Below are 14409 nucleotides of genomic sequence, written 5' to 3'. Positions count from 1 at the left end.
ATAAATTTTTTGGGCCAAACTCGAATAATTTGCAAGTTGGGTAACTTATTATTCACGACAAGTCTTTTTTAATATACTTTGACACCTTAATTAATCGTGTAAGTCAAAGTTGGAGATTGTAAAAATTTAACGTTCGCAAGTGTAACTAGAAAGAAGGGTATGTTATAAGATTTGGACTCTATAGTCTAAGAAAATAGTTAATCATGCTAATTTATATTTATAATAGATTTGGACTCTATAGTCTAAGAAAACCGAAAACTTACAACTCAAACCACCCAAAATCGAAGACCCACAACCCGAATTACCAAAATGATGGAGGAGAGATAATAGGATGAAGATGTTGTGTGGCCTTGATGGTGATTGCGTGGCCTTGATCGAGATTGTGTAGACTTGATCTTGGTTGTATGGCCTTGATCATTTGTGTGCCTTGATCGTGAGAAAGAGAATAGTGATTGGAGGAGTGAGGAGAGAGTGTGGCTGAGTGGGTGAAAAATAGAATGAGGTGGTGTGGCGGGTGGGGAGTGAGTTATATGGGTTAGATTAATAGTCTAAATTAGTTTTAATTAGGGGAAATCATAGCATAGTTTATATATTTAGTAAGGGTATTTTTGTCATTCACATCATAAAAATATTTATCTGTTTTTATCAAACAGCTAAGTGTTATCAAACACATTTATATAAACAGCAGTCAAATCCGCAGTCAAATCCTCTGAATAAAAAGTTAAAACTCTAACAGCAAACTCTAAACTCTAAAAGCTAAACTCTAAACTCTGTTTGCCAAACAGGGCCTTTATCTTTGGCTTGTATCAATTTCCCTAATTTAGAAAAATCTTTTTCATTGATTATACTATATTTTATTCTTCTCCTCTCTTAAAAACTTTTTTTATTTGACTATAATAGTACTACTTATTTCCTCAAACTCATTCCTAACAATCATAAATTTGGTAATCTTTTTTACTGGAGTAATTAATTTAGTTGCTAATTAATGAACATTTCATAATGGTCAAACAAATAAATGGAAACAATTTCTTAAAAGCTGCACCTTTGAGATTTTGATTTATTACATTAGCTACAAGCTCTTTGTAGCCATTAATAATAGTATATTTATATATTGGTGTGTGTTAGTGTTTTTATTCATCATCTAAAATTTTACACTAAAACTTTTAATTTATCAACTCGACCCCTGTTAGATAGTTACTTAAGATCCGCCACTGCTTAAAACCCCCAATTGCTGCTCGTGGACAAGGCCTCACTGCTTCAGCTTGAACCTTGTCAAGATTGTTGTTATGATAGAATTAGGAGTACTTATAAATATGTTTAGATAAAAACTTCTAAATAGATAGATAGATTTAAAAAAATACTCCTAAATCCTTTCTAACTGTCTTTAGCTACGCCTCGCAGCCAATAATAACTGACTGTGTAACCATCTCCAATATCTCCCACTATCCCTGCAAATCGCCAAACACCTGAATAAGACTCCTTCTTCGACACAACCTCCACAATATTATTAGTGGTCGTTGCTTTCTTTTTGGGTTATAATTTGTACAACTGAATCCTATACTTTCTTTCCGAGTTAGATTAGGATTATGTATTATCATAAGCTTTTCTTTATCCTCACTTGTCCATATGACAAGATTGTGTCTTTAGCAAGCTATTACCTACAGGGGATGCCCACTTTTTGTAGACTCAAGCTAAGGACAACCTTTTGAAATAACCTGGCTTTGGGTGGGAAGCTTTCAAGAAAGCCTAAGGGATATATACTATCCACCATACCTCAAAAAGGAGAAAGCTCAAGAGTTTATGATGCTAGAGCAAGGGAGCATGTCTGTTCAGGAATAATATTACCGCAAATTCATTAAATTGATGAGATTTTCTCCTGAAATTACCCCTACTAAGGAAGCTAAGGCCTCACGTTTTGAATTATGGCTCATTGTTGACCTGCAAGGGAGACTGTGGGAGATACTTTCACCTCTTTAAACCATATTTTTGGCAAAGGTGCCCATTTATATGCCATAAGAAAACAAGAGAAAGAAGGTAAACAAGGTGAGAAACGAAACGAGAATCCAAACCCCGAGGTTCAAAGATTTGAAAAGAAACACCATGGGAACCTGAACATCCAAAACTCCTAAAGAAATTTCGGTAAGGGACCCAACAACAACAACACTCACCACAATAACGATAACCACAACCATAACACCAACAACCGCAGAAGACCTGAGCGTGTGTATAGGTGTAGGAAGTGCCCAAACAACCATCCTGGGAGAGATTGCGAGGGTAATAAGGCGGAGTGTCGTGACTGTGGGAATTTGGGACATAGGGCATATGAGTGCTACTCAAAGAATAAAGTTAACCCCAATGGTCAAAAGAAAGGTATGAAGACAAGCCTGGAATGGGAATAGGAATCGTAAAAATGCATACAATGGGTCAGGGAACTCCAATTACTCCAAACCACCAACCAATACCAATAATCAGGCACCAAATGGGAACCATGTGACCAACAATAGCGATAATAAGGGCAAAGAAAAGTTGTATATGATGACTGTCAGCAAGGAGGAAGCTCGTAGAGCTGTTGTCACGAGTACTTTTTCTATCAACTCTATTCCTGTTAAAGTATTGTTTGATTCTGGAACACCGTTTTCTTTTATTGCCCATACAACTGTTAGAACTCTAGCATTGGTTGAGTCCGAGTCAAGTTATATGCCTATAGTTATTCCGTCTGGGGATATTGTTAATTGCTCTAAGAGATTTCTAAATGTCTCATTGAAAATAGGGAGGGCTTCTTTCCTTCCGATCTAATAGAGTTTAATTTATCAAATCTATACGTCATTTTAGGAATGGATTGGCTTGGTAAGTACAAGGCTAAGATAGATTGTGATGCACAAAATGTGAAACTGAGAGATCTTTTGGGAAAAAGGGTATCATATACAAGAATACCTCGAGAACTTTAGATTAAAGTAATCAATGCCTTGCAACTTATGAGCTATATAAACAAATGATGGTTTTTATTTATGTGTTGTGTGAGAAGGGTTAAGGATGATCCATTAAGACCTGATAATGTGCATATAATCAGAGAGTTCCAAGATGTTTTTTTAAAGAAATTATTGGTATGCCTCCAAGGAGAGATGTAGAGTTTGTTGTCGACCTAGTTTTTGCAACTGAACCTATCTCCAAAGCCACGTACACCAAAAGGCAAAAGCTCCATCAGAAATAAATGAGTTGAAATACCGGTTGGAAGAACTACTGGAGAAAGGGTATATTAGACTTATAGTAGTAACATTATAATGTGTATTCTTAAGATCTGCATAAAGGTGATCATACTGATAGCATCTCGTTGTTGTTTCATGACATAAAGTCTTAAGTGATTTCTCCTCCCCCCCTACGATTAATGTCCTCTTTCCTAAATGCTTGTATGTCTTGTTTACTTTGGGAATTACATCGTAGGTAGATGCCTACTTAGTTGACGCAAATGACGGAGAGATTTGCAGAGAGAAGAATGGAAGTTGAAGGTTCGACAAAGCACTAGAAAATGTACCATTTCTCATCCTTGGAAACAAGATTGACATCCCATCCGCTGCTTGAGGCTGAATTTCTCATCCTCGGGCTTAATGTATATTCTTAATTAAGTGGCAACACTAACAAGTCGATCAAACCAAAGTCGAACTTGAGGTTATTTCCCTTGGCTTGTTACACTCACATTTAAATTTGAGCTCGAGTTGAGTATCGAGCTTCTTCAAATCAAAATTTAAGTTGAGCTTTTTGTTTAATTCTCAACTTGAGTTCAGAAATTTTGACCAAGATTCAGATTCAGGGCATGTTTTCCCAACTTATTTTCAGTTCAGTTCAGTTGCAATTAGTTCAATTCAATTCAGTTCAGCTCCAACTATCATTTCTATTAGTTATAATTTAGCTCATTTCAGTTGAGTTCAATTCAGTTTAGTTCAGTTGCAATAAGTTTAGTTTAATTCAGTTGTTTTATGTCGAAGAGAACAAACCCTTAACCTAATAAATGTAGGAAGAAGCTAGGGTGGAAAATCTATCTTACCACTATACGAGATCGGAGAACCCATGTGTAGAAAACGTATGAACTATGAATAGTTGAGTTCAAAGTTCAAACAGATGCTTTTACAAATCCCACCAAAATGTAGGTGACCTTCAACCAGATGTTCATACAGAGGAAAAGTACATCAAATTGCAAGTATAACATAATTTTCTTAGGTCATAAACTTTAGAATTTCTTTGCTCAGCCTCAAAATTCTGAAGAGAAACGTAACGACCAAATCTGCAGGGAAAATTGACTAAATGATGGAATTAATCCCATGTGAAAGTTAAAACTCGAAATCATATATAGAAAAATCAATTTATAGATTCCCATTTTTAGGGTAATCCAAAATAATTCAAATTCAGGATAATATCTTTAAGGGTTATGTTATATGCAACCCTTAGGGCTGCATATAAGACATAAATACATTGTTTTAAATGAAATTTAGTTGTAAATATATGACAAAAATTTACATTAATTTATGTAATAAATGATCAGTTAATGCTTATTTTTTCCATTTTTAGCTTCTTCTATGCAGCCCTTAGGGCTGCAATTAGCTTTTTCCTATCTTTAAAAGAATGATGTTGATAATTTGAAAACTTACCATCCAGACATAAAAATTTAACAAAATTGGACATAACATAATAATTATTATCAAATTTTCCTTAATATATAAATTTAAAGAGTTATATAGTTCAACACTTAAACAAGTTGGTTTAATGTCAAGCCTTTTAACTCATGTAATAAAATTAAAAGTGTCACGTGTCAAAAGTATTCTATATGTTAAGCAGTTTAATATATGATGACACGGCTCATTTCAACATCTCTAGTATGTATGATTATGTTGAATCTTGTTAGATCTCAATTGCATTTAAAAGTATCAATTTTTAACTTTGTCAAAAGTAATTAAAAATTAGAGATATTAATTATCAAAATTATATATCGAACATTATGGATGTAAACATACTGCAAATTAAAAACTAGGAACCACTTATGTTTACAACTTTGTAATAAAATTATCATAAGCTAATTTATTCGAAAATGCAAATTATGTCTGATATAAAATCAATTCTAGTGTTGCAATTATTGTATTTCAAGGTAATAATTGAATTAATTTTCATAGCAACATGTAGAATAATCTAGTCGTACCTAGGAATAGAATCACAAATTTGATTTTTATTACATTTTCATTAACGAGTAGGATTTTTGGAGTAGGACCCATATCAAGTAGAGAGCCATTAAGAAACTATAATCAGATTTCTTCCAAACAACAAGGGGACCAATACAATGACAAACGTGTTGAAGAGAAAAAACCAAAACCACCAAAATATATGTGGTTACCAATCTTCTTTACAGCCACACTAAAGGCTCTTATTTTTACACCTAAACACCACACATTCTTAAGACTACAAAACCAAAGCCAAAGTAACACAAAGTTTTCAAAAGAATCTAAACAAAGAGTTTTCAAGAGAACAACACAACATAAACCTTTGTGTTAGAGCATAACTTGGTCTAAGGTAATGGCTATGGCGACTTCTTCGATCCCAACATCCGGGTTCACAAACCCTGGTCTTGGATCTTCGTTCGCCTCCGGTGAGAACTACAACATGTTAATGAAATCGGTCTCGGTTCAAGCTCGGGTCCCAAATCGGCCAACACGAGCTCAACCAATGATGAAGAATGTTAATGAAGGGAAAGGTATATTTGCTCCTCTTGTGGTTGTGACTAGGAACATAGTTGGCAAAAAGAGGTTCAATCAACTTAGAGGCAAAGCCATTGCTCTTCATTCACAGGTAAATTTACACCAAACTTTTGAAAAACCAAAATTTGCTTGTAGTTTGTGTTGTTTTACCTATATTTATATGGAATTTGTGTAGGTGATCACAGAGTTTTGTAAGTCTATAGGAGCAGATTCCAAGCAAAGACAAGGATTAATTCGATTGGCAAAGAAGAATGGAGAAAAATTGGGATTTCTTGCATGATTCAAGATTGTGACAAACTTTAATGAAAATTTGTTTATCAAAACTTAGATTCTCTCATGTGAGTATGCTAAGACCTGTGTGTAAAACCTTATACATTTCATGGTATAGATGTTATTTTGTAGATTACCATTACCATAGTTTGTTTTTCTACTGCAATTGCGAATTGTCAGTAAGCAAAAAATAACCCACATTAGGCATAGGAATTATAAGTTCGTTTTGTTATTATGTCAAAATGATCTAATTTTGGAGATAATATAGCAATTTATACAAGTATTATTATCGTTTTTCGTTAGTATATGCATTATCATCTCCTACCATGAGATTGAATTTCTTCTAAATAATCACTCACATAAAATGAATAAGCATTTCTTTCTGTAAATCCATTTGCCAACCATATCGTCCGCGAGGGACAGCAGCCACATCTCACACAATAAACCTCAGCCACAGAGTGAGATTTGTCAAACAAATATCTCCTCAGTACACTATATCTTCATGGCTCCACAAACGTAAGAACATAATTCATTGTACGTTGAGTAGGTACCACTATCATATATGCTGCATCTAGACCTATTGAATCCCATCAGGGAAGAATTTGGGTCGCGGCTCCGTACATGGTAGTTTACAAGTTGCTTTCGATTCAAGAGTAAGACTATTCATCTAACACAACTCCACATAACAATTACGTAATAGTAACATTCTTACCCTTGCTAACGGAAAAATAACGAAGACAACACTAGTACGAGGAAGAATGTCAATCACACTTTTATGAGATTAAGTGAACATCTTTATCCTTGAGTATAGGGTCAAGAAAGAAAGTTCAATTCTGCTACCAAGCTCAATTGGTTTGACAAGCGCTTAGTAGCATAAATACAGCTAAACTCAGTACAATTTGAGGGTTGTCTCGATGACAATAATTTCAACTTCCATTTCGTAAGATGCATTCGCAAAATTGGTCAGAACACAAACAGCATACGTTAAACAAGTCTTAAAAGTTGCTTCATTCATCCAACTTGTAACACTATTAAGCTTACATGGGTAACATAAGCCTCAGAGCAAAAAACTTTCTGAAAGTGCACAAACCCAATTCTGTATGTATCACATATGCATTAAGCATTAGTTCATCAACAACGGAAAAAAGAGGTCACAAGTCGCAAGAAATATATATTTATGGACTAAACCAAAGATTGAGTAGGCAGCTCATTTCCAAAATTTAAGTAATGATAACAGTGCAAAATAAAGAGATAAAACAGACAAGCCACCAAAATTTGAAGCTGAGCAGCCGGAAGAAGGGTAAAGTGTTGTAGTGAGTATCAAATTTCCAATACCCTCATAGCAAACTGCTCAAGGAGAGATACAGGTTCTTACACACTGTATCTGCCTCTGGAAGATTTATCCTTTTTGGCATCGTCCTGTTTCATTAGTAATAATACGGGATCAGTATGAGGTTCATTGATGCATTAAACATAAAATTGACGGTGGGCCAATAAATATACTCACATGGAAGCTGTAACTAATTTTGTCGGTAACATCAATAATCTCTTTCCATTTCCTTCCGATGCTCATCTGTTCCGTTGAAACACCAAAACAAAAGTTATTCACTGCAGTGAAATAAGACATATAGAACTATAATTTTGTCTCAAGATCCTAGAGTTAGGAATACAATACTTGCAATTCTTTCAGTAATGACGCTTAATAGAAGTCTTACTACCCACACATAGCACAGGTGTAAAATTAGTCAAATTTTATTTTAGACACAAGCCAATCATTGAATCATAGCATACTAAGCATTCTGTTGCAATGGGTGTGAGATAAGTATGTCGGCGTGATGCATTAACATGAACGAAGGGCCGACTGGCCTATACAACATATGATTTTAACGCAAAATGATCAATATCTATAAGAATATTTGACAACAAAAATGGAAACCAGGTCATGCACCATATTTCTTGGATGTAATTTCCATTTCTGAAGGGAGGTGTCTCACTGTTTTTGAAAATTTAGAGCAGACATTAAATAAAAACATGCCCACATTCATTCTGCTCCTTGCCTCTCAGCTAGATGAACTTGGAAGACCCGTCTTGAGAATCTGGCTCTGATCTCTTTCTTCCCTCTATCTCTTTCTTTCAGACTTGTGCACTTTAGCTCTCTGTAGGCAGGTTGTCACATGATGTATTCTGGCAATCCCTTCACTATTAGAGGAAATTCGGTCGAGCCTAATGAAGAGGGAAGAGATAAAGAAGGGTGTTTCGGGTTGGATCCATTTATAGCAATGCATTAGTTGTGAAAGTTGGTCTTTGTATGTTGCTGAAGATTAAAGAAGACAAGACCTTCTAAACCAGAAAGCAGGCATGGGGAATGACATTTGAAATTTCTCTCTTTTTCTCTTTCTTTCTGGAGGAAAACATTTTGCGTTTCGCTCTAATATCTCAAGCATAGAGGCTATAAATAATTGGTTTGATGAGCACTTGAAAAGTTCTGAATCGTTGTATCTGATGATAAATATACTCCTTTGACCTTCACTTAATATACCTATTTTGTATGTCACGCTGTATCGAACACTTAATCCATTTTCTTAATTGGAAGAGATCCACATAATAAGTTATTACTATCTACTTAGTGACCCACAACAAACTTTCTTTCCTAAAAAAAAGTACGTACATCAAATCATATCCCAAACTTACTTTTTAGCCCACTATCTACTTAGAGGCTCATACCAAACTCACTCCAATTTTGTGCCAAACCAAATTGGTAAAATAATTAAAGACGGGACGGAGTGATACATTGAGAAGCATAATATTTTGTTTTTTGTCCAATATAAACAAAATTAAATTTTAACAAAATTATTCATGCGTAAAGATAGACCAATTATTTTGGAAATACCTACTTTAAACAATTTACTTCAATAAAGCTCATTTAGTTGACAATATAAACGTGTGAAGCATATGTAAATTTATGACACACTAGAAAAAAGATAACAATAGGCCAAACAATGCAAAACTATTTCTGTTCTTATGCATTTCTCGAATTGTATGGCTGAACACCTATGTAATTTCTCTGGAAACAGTCAGTGCAATTTTTTTTTTTAATTGTGATACTGTTCTTTTAGGAAATACACACAATGTCAGTTAGAAGCTGCCGAGACAAACAGAATAGCTGCTACTCAGTGGCACTGGCAGTTCACGGCCCTGCAAGACACTACCCGGCCATGCTTCCAGATGAAGCTACATTACTAGGAGATAGTTGACACTTGACAACATCTGGACCTATGGTCAAGAGTCAAGACCAAAAATGACTTTGATGTCAGCCTGAGTATTGACTAGGTTCTAAATCCTGATTGACCTTATATTCTCTTTTTTCAAAGGAAAATGAAGGAAATTACATTTCTTTACTCCAAAATTGGACATCCGATTCCAATATTTGCCTTGTCTTTTGCTGCTGAATCAAACAGAATCCCTCTTTCACAAACAACACCAAAAAGACTATTCCAACATAAGGATAAAATTACATTTCTAGTATATCTCGAATTGTGAAACCTTCCAATATTTTGCTTTGCAAGACATATTGATGGAAAAGAAATTCATCTACCAAATCTTCTTACACTTGCTTCTTAGGTTAAGTTCAGTGGGGGGAATGCCAATAAGTCAATAGCAAATTTTCTTTTGAACACCTATTTTTTGCATGCTAATTTAGTATAAGCTTATATGTCAGCTATTAAGACTGGGCTCTGCAACTGTATTCTGGTACTGATCTTGTCAGATGTTGCAAATGGTGTAGCAGGAGCTATAATCTAAGGTTAAGCGTGTTTTATGCTGAAATGAAGGATTTTGACAAAAAAAAAAAAAAAAAAAAAACTCTTATAGTGGTCTCAATTGCGAAGCAGGTAAAGAAAATTTAAGAAGACATCATGCTATTCTTCCTAGTCAATTCTGAGCACTGGGTAATGAATTTTTTGAAGCTTCATAACTTGTATTGTTAACCTTGGTGTGTTATTAATGGATGAATTCGGTTCTCTTATTTTGGTTAGGTTGATCTTTCTACAGGACATTGTACTAAAATAACTATCGACTGGTCTTCCTATGGGTGACGGTCTGGGGTCTTCCCAAGTCATGTGCTCCTGGGAACCACCTTAATTTTGGGTAGACCTTCCCTCTTAAAGAGGAAGGGGAGGGGGTTGGCTATAAAATCTCTTAGTTCTTGGGCTCCAAATGGAACACTTACTTCGATTATAGATGATCTCAACTAGAACAGTTTCAGATTTAAGGTTTCAGATTTCATCACTCTATTATATGAGAATGTTGATAGAGAGTATTTCTGTTATAGGCTTTTTTCGAGCAAACAATAAGACCGAGAACTAGATGCAAGTGTTCCATTCCATAGTTAAATCGATAAGCTCTAAAAAGTCACAAACTTAATTATCATTTCCCCTTTCTTTTCATCTGAATCCACTCCATGCTGTTTCCAACAATTGAGCCAAGACCAAAGAAACAAGCCTAAAGGAAAAAAAATCTTGAATGGCCAAAAAAAAAAACTCAAATTCAACAAGACATTGTCACTCTGCCACAAACTCAGCAAGAGACTGCAAAGGCAGAAACTATCTAGCACCATAATTTTCATGAATACCCCCATAAGAATACAAATCAAGCCACTACTTAGTACTTAGGGGGGTATGGTTCAAATACTTGGAGCAATATGGTATTATGGTATGAGAGTGAGAACCCCGAGAGTCTGGATTAAAAACCCACAAGTTTCTTTTTTCCAGCTATGAACATACAACCAAGAACTTAATAAGGGGGGCATATGTGATCTCAATCCATGGGGGCTGATACATATGGGATCCAAGGGATTTGAGGAAAGATGAGTAATATGTTGTTATGAGGTTCCAAACCCAAGTTTATTCGACCATACAAGTTCTTCAGTTTTGATGATATCGTATTCATCTATTCCATTCTCGAACCTTCAACCAAACACCTCTTAAGCTAGTTCATACATGCCTTGTTTACCCTATGATTTAGTCTAGACGCTCTGCCATCTGATTCCTCTTTAGGAACCCCTTCTAGATGTTGGACATTAAACCTCATTACTAAGATACATGGCAATAGGAATAACTTCAAACCCTTAAACAGTACTTGCCATTCATTTCTCTCCTACTTGCTACTCCTGATTGAAGGTAGCCAATCGAGGAAAATCAGAATCTACTTCAGTGGTACACAGACTAACACTAGAATTCTGCTCATCTTGATCTCGTGTCTGCAATAATTCTTGTACTACCTCATAGAGATGGGGGTCCTCAATTACAAGCAAATTGGTTAGAGTGCCTTTCCATTAAAATTATCATGTCTCCCCAATAAATAGACAATACTAAGCTCTTCATCAATAAAATACTATTATGCTCAGGAACCTCCACATCTCCAACCAAAACCTGCAACCCAGAAGTAGAGGAATTTACTATCTAAAAGTTTCATCGTGAAACTCAGTCACTCATTATCCTTGAGAATCTTCCTCATCAACGAGACCTTGCTATTTTAATATAGGAGCTGTAAATAAGCTAACCCCGTTTTCCAGCTAACATTTCATAGTTGTGGTTCCATTTCCACCAACAGATCTTCCAATCCCCTTTTAAGTAGCGCTCATGATTTCACCCATAGGCCCATTCTTCAATATGACATATCATAGCTTTGGTTACACCAGTAGATCTTCCATTTCCGCTTAAATTTGGAGTCAACCCATAGGCCCATACCTATTATTGGTGACAAGATTCTAGTAGACAGAGAAATGAAAAATGCTAGCCTTATATAAATAGCGTAAGATCTGCTCTGTAAAATCAAGCATGGAAACAAAATAATGTCACTGTTTACCCTATTAATAATATTTACAGCATATTCATAATAGGTGGGAAGTTTGATGGCCTATATCTACCCCCCAAAAAAGGTAACTATAAACAGTTATCGATGACTTCAACTGTCAACTCTGAACAAAACAGAAGATTTGGTACATATATCCTTTCTGTAACTAGCCACGAAGAACAAGCCCAATTTCCCATCTATATCCTGTGGTATAACTAACATCATGTATGCTTATACAAATGCTTAATACTAGTAAAATAGAGTAGGCCATATACCCAAATTTTTTGTGACATTCACCCATCTGGCATCCCCATATCCGAAGTCCAAGAAACCTAAGACCTCATGTCAAGCACAAGAACCACTAGAGAACATAGCAACAGCCACTGATAACAATTGCATAACACTATAATGCCAAACATGAAATGTACATAACAAGCAGAAGCTAGTTGACTTCATAGTTCACGTTGATAGCTGAAGCCTGAAGATATTTGTTTATGGTCTATGCTCCTTAGCTTTCGAAGAACGAGGTACGCCACAAAATCACAGAAATTAAAGATTAACAAACCTGGACAGCCTCATTGGTAGCATTTCTAGTCCACAATGAAAGCTTGTCTCCCCTCTGGCGCGCACTAACAACCACCCCACATATGTCATCAGCTTCATCAAACTGCTCCCCAATTAGAGCCATCAACTGCTTGAAAGCAAAATATTCAGTAATGAGTTAAGCCACATGGCTACACATCAGATTGTAGAACAATACAAGCTTAATGGAGAAAGAAAGAACGAAATGGTTTGGTTCAAATATTGGAAAATTACAGTTTCAAGCCACATTCCATCGAGATTAGTCTTTCTGCTGCCAGAAACAGTCCACTTGCCTCCATTTGCACATTCAGGATCCTCCCATTTTGGTTCAACTCCCGCCTTGAACAAATGGAAATCAGCGTTTCCTGTTAACTTGCTGGGCTTAAATATCTGATCATAAAGGCTGCATATAAATTCAAAATTTCAACTCAGATGCGCATTGTTCACACTTCAACTAAAAAACATCAATTATTTGCAAGGTTGACATCCTTTATTCCTCGTTCACAATCACAAGTAAAAGAGCATCTCATCCACCAAATAACTCAAAAATTCTACAATACGATTCAAGTAAAAGGCTAACTCTAAATCCCAACTACAAACTCCACAGTTAGCAATGCCTGCCACATTCATTTTCAAACTCTTTGCAGAAATAAATTACCACAGTATAGCAAATACGGATAAGCTAAACCCAGAAAAAAAATTCACAAAACTAGCACCAACTAAACAAGTGAAACAACTCTAATTGCATTACTACATAAACAAATCAACAAACCCATATCAAAATAACGATTAAAAAAATTCCAATTAGAAAAAAAAAAGGGCATCAAATGAATCAAAGTTAACACCAATTTGACCCACAAAAAACTTCATATTACTCATATTAGGGCATACATAAGCTAAAACCCAGATAAAAATTCACAAATTTAGCACCAACTAAACAAAAAAAACAACTCCAATTGCACTACTACATAAACAAATCAACAAACCCATATCAAAATAACAATCAAAAAAGGTTCCAATTCAGAAAAAAATAGGCATCAAATAAATCAAATTGAACACCAATTTGACCCACAAAAAAAATAGAAGGAAATTAAATAATTACCACCAAAACTCTTCAACGGTGTCAAAGGTATAAGCTTTTTTAAGAGTGGAACCCCAAGCAGCGCCTTGTTTGGGTTTAGTAGTATCAAACCAAAAAGCCCACTTTCTCTCTAATTTGTGGGATTGTTTTGTTCCTTCTTCCGCATCATTTGCTGGCGGCGCAACCACAACTTCCGCCGCAACTTCTGTCGACATATTTGTGTGTAGTAAGGAAGAAGAGAAAGATGCTCTTGTGAATTAATTGCCTAATTGGTGTGGTGTGAATGACTGAATGTGAATATAATGGGGGAAAAAGAGGGGTGTTACAGATGTTCAGGTTTTAGTCTTTATAGATAGATGTTGGGCGAAGTTTTTGTGTCGTTTTTTTTCGTACTTGTGTTTTGTTTGTTGGGTAGAAGGAAGTGGATTTGGTATGCTTGAGAGGGTTTGGGCTTGTAGATTGACTTTGATCCAAGTAGGTTTCGAGAGTGTAATTTTTTATACATATATAACCGAGCATTGAAAGCAATGATGTAAACGTCATTTAGCCATTTAGTTTTAAGAAGGCACTGGTGACCTAATTTGAGTTCTCTCTCTAGGGCGACCTAGGGTTTTGAGTATACGAGTCTTGTTTTTCGAGTGTTTTGCCCTAGATTTAGGGTTTCGTCTGTCATAATGGCAGATGAAATTATTAATAAATGTGCGCAGATGCGTATTACTGAAGAGGAAGGGGAAATTATAGCCATGTCGGATGTCAGTAGTGAGAAATCGAATACGGTTATGGAATTGGCAGTAGTGGGGCGAGTCCTATCGGATCGCCCGTATAATTTTGAGGCTTTGAAGAAAACAATGAATCAGGTTTGGATGATTTCGAAACACGCAC

At 35.6% G+C, this 14409-nt stretch overlaps 2 protein-coding genes across 2 annotated transcripts; one reads left to right on the top strand and one right to left on the bottom strand.

The window, feature by feature from the left end:
• Window positions 1-5427: 5427 nt before the first annotated feature.
• Window positions 5428-6313, top strand: LOC104887881 (protein PROTON GRADIENT REGULATION 5, chloroplastic). The gene is made up of 2 exons (XM_010672648.4): window positions 5428-5832; window positions 5917-6313. Exons 1-2 carry the CDS (start codon window positions 5560-5562, stop codon window positions 6019-6021), a joined length of 378 nt encoding a protein of 125 aa, XP_010670950.2. The 5' UTR covers window positions 5428-5559; the 3' UTR covers window positions 6022-6313.
• A 678-nt stretch (window positions 6314-6991) lies between these two features.
• On the bottom strand, window positions 6992-13881 carry LOC104887879 (eukaryotic translation initiation factor). The gene is made up of 5 exons (XM_010672647.4): window positions 13549-13881; window positions 12681-12849; window positions 12430-12555; window positions 7519-7584; window positions 6992-7430 (listed from the first exon to the last, which is right to left on the bottom strand). Exons 1-5 carry the CDS (start codon window positions 13740-13742, stop codon window positions 7383-7385), a joined length of 603 nt encoding a protein of 200 aa, XP_010670949.2. The 5' UTR covers window positions 13743-13881; the 3' UTR covers window positions 6992-7382.
• Window positions 13882-14409: the final 528 nt, after the last annotated feature.

Source organism: Beta vulgaris, chromosome 3 (genome assembly GCF_026745355.1).
Source record: "Beta vulgaris subsp. vulgaris cultivar EL10 chromosome 3, EL10.2, whole genome shotgun sequence".
NCBI lineage: Eukaryota > Viridiplantae > Streptophyta > Magnoliopsida > Caryophyllales > Amaranthaceae > Beta > Beta vulgaris.
The sequence above is the reverse complement of the archived record's forward strand: the minus strand, read 5'-3'. Positions and strand labels throughout refer to the sequence as shown.

Coding starts and splice junctions, on each gene's coding strand:
- LOC104887881 (XM_010672648.4), top strand. CDS start 5,560: ATGGCTATGGCGACTTCTTCGATCCCAACATCCGGGTTCACAAACCCT. Junction 5,833..5,916: donor CCATTGCTCTTCATTCACAG/GTAAATTTACAC, acceptor GAATTTGTGTAG/GTGATCACAGAGTTTTGTAA.
- LOC104887879 (XM_010672647.4), bottom strand. CDS start 13,742: ATGTCGACAGAAGTTGCGGCGGAAGTTGTGGTTGCGCCGCCAGCAAAT. Junction 7,585..12,429: donor CTACCAATGAGGCTGTCCAG/GTTTGTTAATCT, acceptor TCAACGGAACAG/ATGAGCATCGGAAGGAAATG. Junction 7,431..7,518: donor AAATTAGTTACAGCTTCCAT/GTGAGTATATTT, acceptor CTAATGAAACAG/GACGATGCCAAAAAGGATAA.